General features: G+C 50.4%; 1 protein-coding gene across 2 annotated transcripts in view; it reads right to left on the bottom strand.

The window, feature by feature from the left end:
- Positions 1-18,490, bottom strand: part of TMEM259 (transmembrane protein 259) — an 82,937-nt gene extending 64,447 nt beyond the window's left edge. The window contains exons 1-2 of one of the 2 annotated variants that reach the window (XM_069216249.1): positions 17,965-18,490; positions 287-550 (exon numbers count right to left, since the gene is read on the bottom strand). In XM_069216249.1, the coding sequence (XP_069072350.1) occupies positions 287-550; positions 17,965-18,186 (486 nt within the window). In that variant the 5' untranslated portion in view covers positions 18,187-18,490. The remainder of the gene's footprint in view (positions 1-286; positions 551-17,964) is intronic. The other variant, XM_069216248.1, reaches the window with a different exon arrangement.
- Between the last annotated feature and the right edge of the window lie 112 nt (positions 18,491-18,602).

Raw genomic sequence — 18,602 nt, 5'->3', positions numbered from 1 at the left:
GGAGTGAAATACAACACAAGACTAACACCAAGGGGCAGTAAGGCAGGGCAGGCAGCATGCAAAAGGCAGACAAAGCCACAATGTGTTCAATCAAAAATATGGCTCGAGGGGCGCAGATGAATACAAGATGGAAAGAGATGTCAGAGCCAACTGACAAGGGGCGATGTGGTTCTTATAAAAGGTTTAGCTAGAGCAGGACTAACAATTATCCTGCTTACCCCCACACAAGACAAGTGCAGGGGAAGGCCACACTTCACAACTACTGCCATATCACTCAGCCCAATACCTTGATGGAGCTGTTCTCAAACATCTCCATGCTGAGCTCCTCCTCTTCACTGTCTTCCTCTGTGGTGGGCTCCTTTACACCCTCCAAAGTGCTATCCGCCTCATAGAACTGCAGGAAGATGGGCGCACGGGTGGAGTTTCTTTGGATTTCCACTCGCAGGATCCCGTCCCGGGGCCACTTATCGCGTACGTGCTCCAGGCAGTTGATGGGGGACCGGGAGAAGGCGATGTGAATGTAGGCCAGGATGAAAAGCACAAAGAGCGCCTGTGTGGAGAAGACATGGAGACAGGTGAGCATGGGCTGCGGACTCCTTCCTCTGCATGCTGGGACAATAACATAACATGGACACAGAGTCTAGCAATGCGCCAGTCCTAAAAACCCAGGAATCCCACCCTGCTGTGCAGCAGGCCAGGTTAAACAGTATGCAACAACACACAAAATATATACACATCCTACCACACCCAGAAAAAAGACCAACCAAAACAATCATTAAAAAAGCAGCACAAGTTCAAGCCACTTTGAATAACTATCGCCAGGTTTGACAACTCCCATTTCCGAATAAAATTCTGGAAAAACAAGCTAATTAACAAATCATGAACTATTAGGGGAAAAAAGCAGCTTTGCATTGTGCGCTGCACAGGCTCTAGGTACCCTAATGGATGAACTAAGTTGTATGGTGGATGGGGTGGGGCAACGCGGTCCTACATGAGCTTCGCACCGGAGACTCAGCGCTGGACTAGACAGACTCAAACTTGGAAGACAAAGGCCACGCTGTGAAAATCTCATTGAATTAGTTTATATTTCGGTCTGCGCAGCAAGGAGATCCTCACGGGTCCTGTCTCAGCCCCACCCTTTTTAACATCTATGTGGCCACACCTGACAGAGGGATCCAGCCCTTGTGTTTTCCTTTATGACAAAGGTGAACAATACTTAAGAACTTTTTTTTTTTACGGCGGTTACCTTTTGGACAGGCAATTACGTCGACAAGAGTAAGATCCTTGTTCCGAGTAAGAAATGTAGCATCTGCACCCACAGCTGTTTGCCATCTAACCTAGGCCGCCATCTTGAGCCAGCTTCCACTGGAAAGAATGTGGGGGGAACACAGACTAACCGCAGGGCTATGAGACACACACTAAGGAAGTGGCGGAAGCTTTCCTTTTCTTCATAAAGATCCAGAGCAAACTGTCCCTCATCTCCCTCAGGACTGCAAGAAAATGGCGTTTCAGGCAACAGAGCTATCCAGGCTACACTGACACTCTCAGACTGAAGTCCCAAGAAGCTCATAACCAAACTTCAGTTACTACGAAACATGGCTGCACGGGCTATTGCTGGAGTCCCGAGACGGGACCACAGCTCTGCTTATTGCAGCAAGTTACACTGCTTAAGGTGTAGGAAGCTGGCCTGGTGTGTGGTATGGTGTTATCACCTTATCCCAGCTCCAGGGATCTTCTCTCAGTGAAGTGTAGGCAGTGTTTTCAAGCCAGGCTCTCTAGAGGTAGGTGTGGATAAGCAGCCAAGGCTTATCTAGGAGACATGCAAAGCTCATGCAATACCACTATAGTCACACAGCACTTACACACATGAAAGAAAACACTCAGTGTACAAAAATAAAGGTACTTTATGTAGTAATCTGGCCTGGTGTGTGGTGTGTACCCAAGGTACTTACACCAGGTACAGGTATCCCCTCTCAGTGAAGTGTAGGCAGAGCCTAGAAGCCAGGGCTCTCTAGAAGTAGCTGTGGATGAGCAACCAAGAATTATCTAGGTGACATGCAAACCTTACGCGATACCACTGTAGTCACACAGAAAGAAAACACTAAGTGCTACAAAAATAAAGGAACTTTATTTTAGTGATACAATTACCTAACACACTATATAGGTGATACCCCCAGAGGAGGTAAGTAACACACTAGATATGTACACTAGTAATCAGTAATAGGCATAAACAGCAATAGAAAACAGTAAATTAGCAATAGACAGTAGTGATCCTAGGGGAAGACCAAACCATATACTATAAAAATGGAATGTTAATGCAGGCCCCCAATCGGGTAAGTGGAATTTGTAAAAGGGAGCTGGGGGAACTAGGAAATTTCAAATGGAAGTACCACAGTGCCCCCCAGCGACCAGGAAGAGAGAAGTTACTAGTTTTTCACCAAACCACCAAAAGGACTGAAAATAAGGATGAGGCAACACCCAGCCTAGACTGTGGAAACAGTCCACCCAAAACTGTCAAGCGAGGGCCACTACCAGACGGACCACAAGCAACCCCAGACCAGCTTTGGCCTTCATAAGCCTCATCGATGAGCTAACCCAACTGGACTTACATAGCAGGTGGCAGTCAGTCACGCCAAGTATTAGATCTCGCTGACAGTGCGCACACTTGCAGCTCCTTGGAGAGATGAAAGTATGAATAAAGAAAGGGAAGTTCCCGTCACAAAGGCTACCAGATGATGTGGGATTACAGAGTAGCACAGCACCTGGCGAGCGAGTTGGGAGGTCTACACAGCTAGTGAAGAGGTGTGCATAGCAGATGCAATTCCACTCAATGTCAAAAGTATTTCATGGTTTAAAAATATATAAACAACAAGGCTTTGCTACTGGATTGGATGTACATAAAAGCACAAGAACTTAAGTGTAAATTATTTTACTGAGCCATTTTGTCCGGACATCATGCCTGTGGCACAGTAAAGGTAAAGGCAGAGAGATGTGACCTACTTACAGACGCCATCTGTGTAATATAATAGAGGTGAAAGCGGGGAGCTGTGACAAAGGAAACCCACATCTCTGTACACAGTGGAGGTACAAACAGAAGCTACAATAGCTGCTTCAGACACGGTCTCTAGAGTTTGGTGGAGCGAAGGCACAGCGCTGCGACTGTGGCTTGAAACCTAGTCTGTGCAGCTGAAAGACAGCGAAGGGAGGGAGTCTCCAAACTTCCACTGGAGGTGGCCACCATAAGGCTGAAGGCTCAGCTATGCAGCATTAGGCCCAGACCTGGTATCTAAGGACAGCTTTATTCCACTGAAGATTCTGGCCTTGTGTCCTACCATGTGAAGCAGATGCAGGTAAACCTGCAGGTGGTGGCATTAGGTCCAGACCTGGTACCAAAGCACCGCTTTACGCCACTGAAGGCTGTGACATTGTGTCCTACCATGGGGAGCAGATGCAGGTAAACCAGCAGGTTGTGGCATTGAGGCCAGACAAGGTACCAAAGCACCGCTTCACGCCGCTAAACTCTCTGGCATTGTGTCCTGCCCTGGGGGAGGCAGGTGCAGATAAGCCAGCAGGTTGTGGCATTGAGACCAGACATGGTACCTGTAGGAAGTTGGCTCTGTATGTGCTATTTCAAAGTAAGGAATAGCATGCACAGAGTCCAAGGGTTCCCCTTAGAGGTAAAATAGTGGTAAAAATAGATAATACTAATGCTCTATTTTGTGGTAGTGTGGTCGAGCAGTAGGCTTATCCAAGGAGTAGTGTTAAGCATTTGTTGTACATACACATAGGCAATAAATGAGGTACACACACTCAGAGACAAATCCAGCCAATAGGTTTTGTATAGAAAAATATCTTTTCTTAGTTTATTTTAAGAACCACAGGTTCAAATTTAACATGTAATATCTTGTTTGAAAGGTATTGCAGGTAAGTACATTAGGAACTTTGAATCATTTCAATTGCATGTATACTTTGCAAGTTATTCACAAATAGCTATTTTAAAAGTGGACACAGTGCAATTTTCACAGTTCCTGGGGGAGGTAAGTTTTTGTTAGTTTTACCAGGTAAGTAAGGCACTTACAGGGTTCAGTTCTTGGTCCAAGGTAGCCCACCGTTGGGGGTTCAGAGCAACCCCAAAATTACCACACCAGCAGCTCAGGGCCGGTCAGGTGCAGAGTTCAAAGTGGTGCCCAAAACGCATAGGCTTCAATGGAGAGAAGGGGGTGCCCCGGTTCCAGTCTGCCAGCAGGTAAGTACCCGCGTCTTCGGAGGGCAGACCAGGGGGGTTTTGTAGGGCACCGGGGGGGACACAAGCCCACACAGAAATTTCACCCTCAGCGGCGCGGGGGCGGCCGGGTGTAGTGTTAGAACAAGCGTCAGGTTCGCAATGGAAGTCAATGAGAGATCAAGGGATCTCTTCAGCGCTGCAGGCAGGCAAGGGGGGGCTTCCTCGGGGAAACCTCCACTTGGGCAAGGGAGAGGGACTCCTGGGGGTCACTTCTGCAGTGAAAGTCCGGTCCTTCAGGTCCTGGGGGCTGCGGGTGCAGGGTCTTTTCCAGGCGTCGGGACTTAGGTTTCAGAGAGTCGCGGTCAGGGGAAGCCTCGGGATTCGACCTGCAGGCGGCGCTGTGGGGGCTCAGGGGGGACAGGTTTTGGTACTCACAGTCGTAGAGTAGTCCGGGGGTCCTCCCTGAGGTGTTGGTTCTCCACCAGCCGAGTCGGGGTCGCCGGGTGCAGTGTTGCAAGTCTCACGCTTCTTGCGGGGAGATTGCAGGGTTCTTTAAAGCTGCTCCTTTGGATAAAGTGGCAGTCTTTTTGGAGCAGGTCCGCTGTCCTCTGGAGTTTCTTGTCGTCGTCGAAGCAGGGCAGTCCTCAGAGGATTCAGAGGTCGCTGGTCCCTTTGGAAGGCGTCGCTGGAGCAGAGTTCTTTGGAAGGCAGGAGACAGGCCGGTGAGTTTCTGGAGCCAAGGCAGTTGTGGTCTTCTGGTCTTCCTCTGCAGGGGTTTTCAGCTAGGCAGTCCTTCTTCTTGTTGTTGCAGGAATCTAATTTCTAGGTTCAGGGAGAGCCCTTAAATACTACATTTAAGGGCGTGTTTAGGTCTGGGGGGTTAGTAGCCAATGGCTACTAGCCCTGAGGGTGAGTACACCCTCTTTGTGCCTCCTCCCAAGGGGAGGGGGTCACATCCCTAATCCTATTGGGGGAATCCTCCATCTGCAAGATGGAGGATTTCTAAAAGTTAGAGTCACCTCAGCTCAGGACACCTTAGGGGCTGTCCTGACTGGCCAGTGACTCCTCCTTGTTATTCTCATTATTTCCTCCGGCCTTGCCGCCAAAAGTGGGGGCCGGAGGGGGCGGGCAACTCCACTAGCTGGAGTGTCCTGCGGTGCTGTGACAAAGGGGTGAGCCTTTGAGGCTCACCGCCAGGTGTTACAGCTCCTGCCTGGGGGAGGTGTTAGCATCTCCACCCAGTGCAGGCTTTGTTACTGGCCTCAGAGTGACAAAGGCACTCTCCCCATGGGGCCAGCAACATGTCTCTAGTGTGGCAGGCTGCTGGGACCAGTCAGCCTACACAGATAGTCGGTTAAGTTTCAGGGGGCACCTCTAAGGTGCCCTCTGTGGTGTATTTTACAATAAAATGTACACTGGCATCAGTGTGCATTTATTGTGCTGAGAAGTTTGATACCAAACTTCCCAGTTTTCAGTGTAGCCATTATGGTGCTGTGGAGTTCGTGTAAAACAGACTCCCAGACCATATACTCTTATGGCTACCCTGCACTTACAATGTCTAAGGTTTTGCTTAGACACTGTAGGGGCACAGTGCTCATGCACTGGTACCCTCACCTATGGTATAGTGCATCCTGCCTTAGGGCTGTAAGGCCTGCTAGAGGGGTGTCTTACCTATACTGCATAGGCAGTGAGAGGCTGGCATGGCACCCTGAGGGGAGTGCCATGTCGACTTACTCATTTTGTTCTCACTAGCACACACAAGCTGGTAAGCAGTGTGTCTGTGCTGGGTGAGGGGTCTCTAGGGTGGCATAATACATGCTGCAGCCCTTAGAGACCTTCCCTGGCATCAGGGCCCTTGGTACCAGAGTTACCAGTTACAAGGGACTTATCTGGATGCCAGGGTGTGCCAATTGTGGAATCAAAAGTACAGGTTAGGGAAAGAACACTGGTGCTGGGGCCTGGTTAGCAGGCCTCAGCACACTTTCAATTCAAAACATAGCATCAGCAAAGGCAAAAAGTCAGGGGGTAACCATGCCAAGGAGGCATTTCCTTACAGTACCCAACCACAGCTTTATGCAACTGAAGGCTGTGACACTGTCTACCATGGGGAGCAGATGCAGGTAAACCTGCAGGTTGTTGCATTGAGACCAGACCCGGTATCTAAGCACAGCTTTAGGCCACTGAGGGCAGCGCATGTTGCCCTACCATGGGCAGCAGATGAGGGTGAACCACCAGGTTGTGACATTGAGGCCAGACATGCAAGGGCACAGTAACAGGAGCAGTGCGCCGGACTCAGTGGGCTCTCCTCGGCGAGGAGCTGCAGAAATATCGCAATGGGATAGAGCATGTTGCCAGCAGGAGGGGCTGAAGATGCTGATTAATGGTGTGTCAGCCCAGAGCCTTCACGTTTCCAATTTCCTCTCGGATCCAATCACAGTCACCCCAGTCTTGTCAGGATCAAATCTGAACCAATTTACAGTTCTTCATACACATACTTCATCAAGGCAGACAGACAGAGTTGCGAGTGGCTCGGATGTTGGGAGAATGACCTGGCTTCTCTGAAAGCTGCTCAGTCAGATTTGGGGCAGTGCACAAATCCTTCAGAAGAGAGCGACGGTCGCTGACACACCCTTCTGCAGGACTTCAGGACCAACTACAATGCTTTTTAAGCAGCTTGTATTGCATCAGACGAGGCAGTGCAGAGCTTGAAGTTGGTATCTGCGTTACACACACTGAAATGCTTTATAGTAAAGTAATATTACATGTGTAAAAAGTGGATCAAGAATGATCCTGCTGACCAGGAGAAGGTGGAAATTGAAACCAAACACAATCTGAAGTAACAACCGAATAGCAAAGGTATTCTTGCAGGAAGAGGGCTGCCATCCTCATACAACAGCATTCACTGTGATGCTTCCAAGCTACACTTTACACAAGGCCACCGTGGGTGTGAATCATTGCTGTGGCTGGCACAGAAGAGGGAAATAAAATAAAGTGGCAGCACATCGGTTAACTACAGGTCATGGCTTCAGAAGATAGGGGAAAGGGCATCATAGACAAAGCACAGTGTAGATGTACGCCAACGACAGCCACGGCGGGTGGCATCTAGAACGGATGTTGTCTGCATGTAGGTGGTTGTGTTAGGACTTCTTCAACTCATACACACTAAGAGACTAGAAACATACCACTAGGTAAAGGCAAAAACACAACCACCTCTGCAATCTTCAAATGCCACAGACAAAACTAACACTTTGGGTTTTTGGGGACGTGCACTTCACTTTTTACCACTCCAAGTGAAATGCTCAATTCTTTTGACACTATATTCTTGTAATCTCAGAGTCCTACCAACATGTACTGACCCCTGCCATGAGAAACTGGGATGTTTGGAGAGCTAGGCTGTCTTACTCATTAAACCCTCCTTCATCTTGTATCAGTAGACGACCCAAGATTGATCCACAGCAGTTTTCAGATTAAATTCTACACATAACCAGCAAAGCAATCTTTCATCCCGTCAGTGAGCCAAAGGCTAGCCTAAAAAAAAGGAGTCCTCCCTTTGAAATCTGAGAGAACGAAGCTGTGCAGCGCCAGACGGCCTGTAAGTACCTGCCACGTGGGGACAGGATGAGGCCAATCCAAGCAGGGCGACAGCAGTTGCTACCTGTGAGAGGAACGCCCTCACTCCTCAGGCCCACCAAGGGGCTATGGAAATTACATGCACAACAATTACCTCTGTGGATACTTTAAATAAAAAAAAAGCTCCACTAGCATCAGAAAAAGCCACCAATGGCTAACAAGGTTGGTCGCTGCTCTGTGGTTTATGTCTGTCCTATGCAAAGAATATCTCCCTCACCCCCTCCCAGGTTTCATGTTACCTGAAGTAACAGCTTCTCCCTAGAAACTCATACTTCTTCGTTTTCACACAGAAAGCACTTAAAATGGCCTGTGTCCTCCTGCAGCCCCTCTACTCTTCTTTGTTTTTTTTACTTTCACACTTTCAGAAACGTCACTCAGAGGCAGGTATATCGCCAATCATCACGATCAACAACTCTGACAATCAAGGAAAGAATCCACTGTGCATAAAATCTCAAAGTGAGCATCTGGGTCTAGTCCAGGTCCAGCATTTAGACGGCTCAGGTCAGGTTTAGTTTGGGCTGAAACCTTCATCTGTCTCTCAAGTGAATACCAGAGGCCACTCTCACCAAACTGGGGTGGGCTTTAACCCCAAACAACCTCGTCTCAGCGATTCTAGAGACCACAAAGCGTGTACACTGGAGGCCACAATTCTTCATTCACATGGACCCAAACAGGAGATGAACAGTTAGTCTTATGACTCTGGAGAGGGTCCCCAGTTATCATAGACCTCACGTATATAGCACTCCGCACTGATCCTTCCGGTGGCTGCCTTGTGGCAAGCCAAGGCTGTTCTCGGTGTCGCCTTGTATTCTGTGTCCACAAGAGAACTCCAACTTTATAAGCTTTCAGATTAGGAGCAAAAAGGTTGCAAAGAACTTTTAATCTGAAGCCCACACATGAGCCACCTACACACAGAGCCACTGCTGGGGCACACTGCCACACAGAGGATGCTGCCCTGGCTGTGGCCCTGCCAGCTAATGAATTACACAGTGGTCGATCACTCAGCAGGATAATCGAGTGACGTGCCACACTGGCATCTAACCAATTGTTATGTTATAGAGCTAAAAAAATCTAAAGAAATAGAACATTTGGTTGGGTGTGGGGGGGGGGGGGGTATATTGCTTCAAAAAGCAGCAGAGTTCTATATTCAAGGCAAACTCCGAGCAGTGGGCTGCACAACAGTGAAATGAAGGACACCTGGGGAAGGCATTAATTGCACTGTTGTGGTCGTGGCAAGAATATAATCGTCAAATGACAAAGCTTAAAAGAATGTGGTACATGCTCGAGGTTCAGCAAGTACAGGAGAGCGACAACACAAAGAAAGACAGCTAGAACATGCTGTTAGAAGTCCTTTCTGAACAGGTACAAGCAGCGGGCACGCTCAGCAGCAGCTCGCTTCAAAGTTGTTTCAGAGGCACATGCCAGTCTCTCTACTGGGTTTTGTGGTGTTCAGTCAGTGACTGCATGGTTTACCGTGGACCCTAATTCTGTCCAAGTTGGAGTGCAGACATTATTTAACCATTATGTTTAAAAGAATGCATACGGCCCTTTGAAATCCCAAGTTGAATATAGACTTGAATGGTTATCGCTCCATAGACAGTTTATAACATCAGTTTCAAGGTGAAGGGTAAACAGCCAAGAACGACACTGGGGCGATAATACCCAGACGTCGTCAAAGGAGCGGGACAGATCCTTCCACAAGCCCAACAACTAGGTGGGATCTAGAAGATATGACAGGGAGGCTCTTGAGATGAGGGACAAGGGCAGCCTTCCCTGCGCGCCACGCCTCAGGTGAGTTAAATGGCTCTATGTACCCCAGGAATCAGGAGACTGGCTTAGGGAGCGCAGTGAGCTGCAGTCAGGTGTAACACCAAGGGCAGGACAAGAGGTGCCAGACCTTCATTCCTAGGACTGTCAGTAAGGGAATATGTGAGGTCATAAGCAGTGCCTCTCAGTGATGCGAGTTACTTATGCCAGTTACACATAACCTGCACACTTTAGTGTTTGTTTAACCCATGATGATGGGCTGTCAGAACTGTGTTGAGTCACAGATGGCAACAAATCTCTCTCTGTAAAAGGTTCTTTGTTACCACACAGGATGGATAACAAAATACCTCTAGTTTAAAGACTGAGGCACAACTTACCTCCAAATATCTTACGAGCTAGATTGGGCCCTCACGCTTCCAAACATGCAAGAATTATGCAGACCCAAAGGTCTCGTACACGTGTGCATTTAGGACACACGGACACCTGTAGAAGGACTGAGCGAATACTAGATGCTACTGGCCAAGAATCAACAACAAGACTGTAGTCATTCCAACCACATCATCCACCACAAACGACAACTCCTCCAACACCTCGTCGCACCCAGTGACTGAGGAGCCAAGGCAAGCGGGACAAGAACGCTGTACGATTCTTGGAGTGCAGGAGGGAGCCGGAATGGGATGCTTCATCCTGTCTGTTCACTAAAAGCACTGACACCATTGGAAGGAGTCCTAGAAACAGGGCCACTGGAGTTATATAGCAATGGAGGGCCAGAGGTCACTACAGGGTTGCAGTGTAATACCGAAATTCGGCGACAGTAGAATGTCACAATTTCAAAACACTGATACTATATGGGCAAAAGTTAACTTTAGCACTTTTAAGTTGCTGAAGACAGTATTCAACAACTTAAAAGTGATCAGTTCACGTTGCTAAGGGTCTGTCACTGCCCAGACCCATATGAAGCACTTCAAAGCAAATTTAGGGCTCTAACAACCAGAAACTATTCTTTTAATGAAATTTACAAATTATGCAGGAGTATGGGGCAAGTGCCCAAAATCCCAAATAATTATGTTGGTTCTGCAGATCATTAAATGTCTAACTACTTTTGTTTTGCCTTCTGTGTGGTTAATGTTCATATTTTAAGCAATAGACCAAGGATCATAAAATAAACAGTTTAAGTTACATGTTCCTCTTTCTTGGTTTTCTTCAGGAATCTTTTTGTTATTTCTAATATGAAATATCAAATATACTGTAACAGTTTGGTGGCATAGTAATATTCGTGCAGTAGACAGTTACATCTGTTATACATTTTGCAAATTCATGGGTACTATCAACAGTAACTAGTACATGTATAACATTTACAAAGAGGAGAATAGATTATATACCCGAACCCATGCATCACATATTACAGTCAGAAGGAGGTATCTAAGCCGGTCTATAAGTGCTTCATATGTAGGGTAGTTGGGCCTCTGGATGTAAGCACAGTACACCAGTCGTCTTAACTCTCTTACTGCCTTTCTGTTTAAGTTGGCATGTAATTGCACATTCATGTATAAAGGTTGATCCTGGATTAGTAACGAATAGAAATAGTAACATTCTGAAACAATGGAGTACCTTATCTTCAAACATAAGACATGACATGACAGTATTACTATGCCTTTGTGTGTGTGTGGAATCCCCTTGTTGTTATGAGGATGTGTCCATGCAGCTTGAGCCATATTTGAACTCCGGGTGTTTAGTGTCTACGTTGTCCTGAGTTAATAGTTGAGGTCAGAGTGCGATAATCAGTAAGCATGTCAGTAACCTTTTCATATCATCTCCGGTGTTTAATAATCGCAATGTCACCGTATATATTATGTTGTCTCCGCTGAGTCGGAGTCCTGCCCTGGAGTTTGTAAGTGTATCATCGCGTCCCAGCCATCCGACAGAGGGTATTTGCGCAAACCAAGTGCATCCTCCCGCTGCAGCGCCACCCCCTCGGCTCCCGCCCAGATCATAAATGATTGTTTACAAGCCAAAACAGTGGGAGCCTCAGCAGACTTCCATCTGCGAGTTATCAGCCGTTTGGCTGTTATAAATCCCAAGTCCAAAAATCTTGCGGTAGCCCTGTGCCGCGGGCCTCTGGGGAATAAACCCAACACGGAGGTCTCCCATGTGTGTGGTATTGTGCATGCTGACAAACAAGCAAACACAGCCTCCCAGTAGTTATGCAAGCAGGGGCAGGACCATAGCATATGCAGGATATCGGCATCTAAATGTTTGCAACGGGGGCAGGCTGCGTCACAACGAAGGAAGTATCTGTTGATGCGAGCTGGCGTGCGGTATGCCCTTTGTATAATGTAGAATTGTATGAGTCGAAATCTGGAGTTACAGGGTATAGTGGTGTGGCTAGAGAGGGCAGATTTCCACTGCGAGTCAGTGAGGGTCGAGGCCGATTCACTCTCCCAGGCAGTGTGCAGCGTGCCATGCTCCTTTACCAAGTGAACTCGAAGTGCTTCCATGAACCACCTGATCAGATGTCTACCCCGCCCCATTACCTGTATATATTGTATTAGTAAATAAATGGGTCGGCGGTGGTCGTTAGGTCTGCCCACCTACTCGATAAGGATCACAGAAGTGAGTTATACAGCTGAAATGGTCTCTCTGGGAGGCTCATGTCCGCGACCAGAGTAGAGAACGCGATCAGCCTGCCACCACTATACAGATCACCTACTGTGTGCAGGTCCGCGGTATGCCACGCCCGAAGCTCAGCTCCAGACGTGACTCTGGAGCCATGAGGCGTGCCCAATAGTGCCAAACCCGGGGCAAACGGAACAGTCCCATTCGTGAGCTGCAGGGACCTGCGATAACAGCTGTAGGCCACTTTGAGGAGGAGCTCCCCCGGCGGCGCTAGGCGCGCAAGTGGGTGGGTGGAACAGGTGCATTACTTGCACAAGAGACCAGGGCTCTGTGGTAGTTGCTGTGTCAGAGAGATGAAGTCCTGCCAGCCATTTAGATTCCCAGTGGAGCTGGGATGCCAAATAATAGTGCTCCAGGTTGGGTGCTGAGAGACCACCCTGCTCCAATGGCAAAGTAAGCTTCTTAAGCGCAACCCTGCAGTGCCCTTTATTCCAGATGAATTCACGTAGTTTGGGTTCCAGTTCCTTAAAGAAGCTGACCGGTATATAGTATGGGAGGTTGGAGAAGTAGTATAATAGCCGTGGTAATACAATCATTTTCAGGAGAGCAATTCTTCCTGCTACAGAGAGCGGCAGTGTTTGCCAGAAGGCCATCTACATGTTCCTCTTTCCTGGTGATATCTTTGGGTGTGTTATGCATCATCGAAAGATTGTTTGGATTTCCACTGTGTCCCTGAACTCATCCAGAAAGATTGATAGATACCTAAACACACAGTACAGTGGACTCGTAACAGCTCTGCGGTCCAACAGGCTTTCTCATTCAATGTCGGTGCAAGGAATTAAGTCCTTGCATCAGAGGGTTACAAATTCAACCCCTGCTGCTCTGAGGAGCTTCTAGATTTTGTACAATTTCAACTGTTTCAGTTACTTAAGAGTTTTACCTAGATTAAAGATAGATCTTAAGTAATGACTTCTGTCCAGCGTGTCACTTAACACACGATCTGCTCTTTCCCATGCTATCCGAACTTACAAAGTTACTTAATGGCTTCTCATCTGGCCATCCTCTTAACAGCCAGCAATGTCTCATCTTATCTCAAGCCATTTAGGATTTCTGGATATACCAATGTAACATGTCCAGCTGGATACATTCAGGGTATTGCAAGAGCACTCACAATTGCCAATTAAAAAAACAAAAAAACAAACAAAAAAAGTAAATCCCTCAGCCTTTTGATGACATCTTATTCAGTCCTTAGTGCAATTCAAACCAGCGGTAGAGGCAACTCTTGGTGTAAAATGCTCCAGAACAAACCAAACTTTCAACTAACATCCAACCAGCCCTAAGAACTAATGAGCAAAGGGATTACTAAGCAGCTGAAACAGTTACAACAAAACATCTGTCTGAATCCAAGTGAGATTTTTGAGATGTGGAATACTATCAATGTTTATGCCACTACTTACTTTTTTAAAGAGGTGGGTAGCAATGGGAATAGTGTACTACTTCTACTGATTTTTTTGCAATCACTGACCATTTTAATCCCCTAAACAGTCTTAATGATCTCTAAATATGACCACGGTAGTGTGGTTTCTTTTCCAATCTCATTAATTATTCCTCCTTGATAAAAATGTGATACACTTCATCTGCTCCATCAATCAACATTCCTCTGGGAAAATCATTGAATCCCTCAAAATATTTGTCTGATCTCATTTGTTCAGTTCATATCCTAAAACTAAGGGTATATACCGTGGCAGGAAGATCTCTCTCTTCTAGCCCCCTGATGTCCCTCTCCTGACCCCACTGATCTCTCTTTCCTGCCCCCACACCCCCTGATGTCCCTCTCCTGACCCCCCGATCTCTGTCTTCTGGCCCTCCTGGTGTCCCTCTCCTGAACTCCCCCCCCCCCCCCCCCCCATTATTATATTATAAATATATATATCACTCTCTCTCTCTCCTGACCCCACTGATCGATCTCTCTCCTGACCCCACTGATCTCTCTCTCTCCTGACCCCACTGATCTCTCTCTCTCTCTCTCACTCTCGTGACCCCACTGATCTCTCTCTCTCTCTCTCGTGACCCCACTGATCTCTCTCTCTCTCTCCCGACCCCACTGATCTCTCTCTCTCTCTCCCGACCCCACTGATCTCTCTCTCTCTCTCCCGACCCCACTGATCTCTCTCTCTCTCTCCCGACCCCACTGATCTCTCTCCCGACCCCACTGATCTCTCTCTCCCGACCCCACTGATCTCTCTCTCTCCCGACCCCACTGATCTCTCTCTCTCCCGACCCCACTGATCTCTCTCTCTCCCGACCCCACTGATCTCTCTCTCTCCCGACCCCACTGATCTCTCTCTCCCGACCCCACTGATCTCTCTCTCCCGACCCCACTGATCTCTCTCTCTCTCCACCCCACTGATCTCTCTCTCTCTCCACCCCACTGATCTCTCTCTCTCTCTCCCGACCCCACTGATCTCTCTCTCCCCCGACCCCACTGATCTCTCTCTCCCCCGACCCCACTGATCTCTCTCTCTCTCCCCCGACCCCACTGATCTCTCTCTCTCCCCCGACCCCACTGATCTCTCTCTCCCCCGACCCCACTGATCTCTCTCTCTCTCCCCCGACCCCACTGATCTCTCTCTCTCTCTCCCGACCCCACTGATCTCTCTCTCTCTCTCCCGACCCCACTGATCTCTCTCTCTCTCTCCCGACCCCACTGATCTCTCTCTCTCCCGACCCCACTGATCTCTCTCTCTCTCCCGACCCCACTGATCTCTCTCTCTCTCTCCTGACCCCACTGATCTCTCTCCTGACCCCACTGATCTCTCTCCTGACCCCACTGATCTCTCTCCTGACCCCACTGATCTCTCTCTCTCTCCCTCCTGACCCCACTGATCTCTCTCTCTCTCTCTCCCTCCTGACCCCACTGATCTCTCTCTCTCTCTCTCCCTCCTGACCCCACTGATCTCTCTCTCTCTCTCCTGACCCCACTGATCTCTCTCTCTCTCTCCCTCCTGACCCCACTGATCTCTCTCTCTCTCCCGACCCCACTGATCTCTCTCTCTCTCCCGACCCCACTGATCTCTCTCTCTCCCGACCCCACTGATCTCTCTCCCGACCCCACTGATCTCTCTCTCTCTCCCGACCCCACTGATCTCTCTCTCTCTCCCGACCCCACTGATCTCTCTCTCTCTCTCTCTCTCTCTCCTGACCCCACTGATCTCTCTCTCTCTCTCTCCTGACCCCACTGATCTCTCTCTCTCTCCTGACCCCACTGATCTCTCTCTCTCTCCTGACCCCACTGATCTCTCTCTCTCTCTCCCCTGACCCCACTGATCTCTCTCTCTCTCCCGACCCCACTGATCTCTCTCTCTCTCTCTCCCCTGACCCCACTGATCTCTCTCTCTCTCTCTCTTGACCCCACTGATCTCTCTCTCTCTCTCTCCTGACCCCACTGATCTCTCTCTCTCTCTCTCCTGACCCCACTGATCTCTCTCTCTCTCTCCTGACCCCACTGATCTCTCTCTCTCTCTCTCCTGACCCCACTGATCTCTCTCTCTCTCTCCTGACCCCACTGATCTCTCTCTCTCCCGACCCCACTGATCTCTCTCTCTCCCGACCCCACTGATCTCTCTCTCTCTCTCCCCCACTGATCTCTCTCTCTCTCCCGACCCCACTGATCTCTCTCTCTCTCCCGACCCCACTGATCTCTCTCTCTCTCTCTCTCTCTCCCGACCCCACTGATCTCTCTCTCTCTCTCTCTCTCCCGACCCCACTGATCTCTCTCTCTCTCTCTCCCGACCCCACTGATCTCTCTCTCTCTCTCCTGACCCCACTGATCTCTCTCTCTCTCCTGACCCCACTGATCTCTCTCTCTCTCCTGACCCCACTGATCTCTCTCTCTCTCCTGACCCCACTGATCTCTCTCTCTCCTGACCCCACTGATCTCTCTCTCTCTCTCCTGACCCCACTGATCTCTCTCTCTCTCCTGACCCCACTGATCTCTCTCTCTCTCCTGACCCCACTGATCTCTCTCTCTCTCCTGACCCCACTGATCTCTCTCTCTCCTGACCCCACTGATCTCTCTCTCCTGACCCCACTGATCTCTCTCTCTCTCCTGACCCCACTGATCTCTCTCTCCTGACCCCACTGATCTCTCTCCCTCCTGACCCCACTGATCTCTCTCCCTCCTGACCCCACTGATCTCTCTCTCTCTCCCCTGACCCCACTGATCTCTCTCTCTCTCCTGACCCCACTGATCTCTCTCTCCCTCCTGACCCCACTGATCTCTCTCTCTCTCTCTCTCCCCTGACCCCACTGATCTCTCTCTCTCTCTCCCCTGACCCCACTGATCTCTCTCTCTCTCTCTCCCCTGACCCCACTGATCTCTCTCTCTCTCCTGACCCCACTGATCTCTCTCTCTCTCCTGACCCCACTGATCTCTCTCTCCCTCCTGACCCCACTGATCTCTCTCTCCCTCCTGACCCCACTGATCTCTCTCTCTCTCTCTCCCCTGACCCCACTGATCTCTCTCTCTCTCTCCCCTGACCCCACTGATCTCTCTCTCTCTCTCTCTCTCTCTCCTGACCCCACTGATCTCTCTCTCTCTCTCTCCCCTGACCCCACTGATCTCTCTCTCTCTCCTGACCCCACTGATCTCTCTCTCCCTCCTGACCCCACTGATCTCTCTCTCCCTCCTGACCCCACTGATCTCTCTCTCTCTCTCTCTCTCCCCTGACCCCACTGATCTCTCTCTCTCTCTCTCCCCTGACCCCACTGATCTCTCTCTCTCTCTCTCCCCTGACCCCACTGATCTCTCTCTCTCCCCTGACCCCACTGATCTCTCTCTCTCTCTCTCTCCTGACCCCACTGATCTCTCTCTCTCTCTCTCTCTCCTGACCCCACTGATCTCTCTCTCTCTCTCTCTCCTGACCCCACTGATCTCTCTCTCTCTCTCCTGACCCCACTGATCTCTCTCTCCCTCCTGACCCCACTGATCTCTCTCTCTCTCCCCTGACCCCACTGATCTCTCTCTCTCTCTCTCCTGACCCCACTGATCTCTCTCTCCCTCCTGACCCCACTGATCTCTCTCTCTCTCTCTCTCCCCTGACCCCACTGATCTCTCTCTCTCTCTCTCTCCCCTGACCCCACTGATCTCTCTCTCTCTCTCTCTCTCTCCCCTGACCCCACTGATCTCTCTCTCTCTCCCCTGACCCCACTGATCTCTCTCTCTCTCCCCTGACCCCACTGATCTCTCTCTCTCTCTCTCCTGACCCCACTGATCTCTCTCTCTCTCCTGACCCCACTGATCTCTTTCTCTCTCTCTCCCCTGACCCCACTGATCTCTCTCTCTCCCTCCTGACCCCACTGATCTCTCTCTCTCTCTCTCTCCCCTGACCCCACTGATCTCTCTCTCCCCTGACCCCACTGATCTCTCTCTCTCTCTCCCCTGACCCCACTGATCTCTCTCTCTCTCTCTCCCCTGACCCCACTGATCTCTCTCTCTCTCTCTCTCCCCTGACCCCACTGATCTCTCTCTCTCTCTCTCTCCTGACCCCACTGATCTCTCTCTCTCTCCTGACCCCACTGATCTCTCTCTCTCTCTCTCCTGACCCCACTGATCTCTCTCTCTCTCCTGACCCCACTGATCTCTCTCTCTCTCTCTCTCCTGACCCCACTGATCTCTCTCTCTCCCTCCCGTCACTCCCCCGGTCCCCCTCCCGCCCGGGCCGCACCTTGAGCAGCAGGCAGAACTCGAGCACGCGGCGGCAGGAGGCGGGCAGCAGGCGGCTGTAGGTCACGGCCATCTTGAAGAAGAGCGCGTGGAAGAGCCGGTCCCGCACCGAGATCAGCGGGTTCTGGTTCAGGCCGGGCGGCCGCGCGCGGGGCGGCGGGTGGTTGTTGTTGGCGTTGGCGGCCCCGGGGGCGGCGCCCCCTCCGGCCGCGGGCTCCGACATGCTGCCGCGGGGGCTCAGGGGGGGCCCGGGGGCGGCCTCATGGGGGGGTGGGCTGCGGTCCTGGGCCCCGGCGGCTCTGCTCTCTCTCGGCCCCGCCGCCTCGCCCCCCGCGGTCTCCCTCTCTCGGTCCCGACCGGTCCTGCTCGCTCCAGCCCCCCGGGAGAGGCCTCCAGTGGCCCGTACGGTCCCCGCTGCCACTTCCGGTCTTCCGCTCACACCCGCTTCCGGTCCGCCATCTTGGCTGACACACGGAGGCAGCAGCGGCGCAAGAGTGGCAGGAGGCCGCGATGTATGCCGGGATAGGAGCGCGCAGCCCCGCCCTTCTCGGAGGACTCGGCGTATCAACGCCTGTCACCCGCGCAACTCATCTGCATGCGCGCTACCCAGCCTGCACTGCGAGTGACGTGGCCACTGTG

Source organism: Pleurodeles waltl, chromosome 12, assembly GCF_031143425.1.
Source record: "Pleurodeles waltl isolate 20211129_DDA chromosome 12, aPleWal1.hap1.20221129, whole genome shotgun sequence".
NCBI lineage: Eukaryota > Metazoa > Chordata > Amphibia > Caudata > Salamandridae > Pleurodeles > Pleurodeles waltl.
The sequence above is the reverse complement of the archived record's forward strand: the minus strand, read 5'-3'. Positions and strand labels throughout refer to the sequence as shown.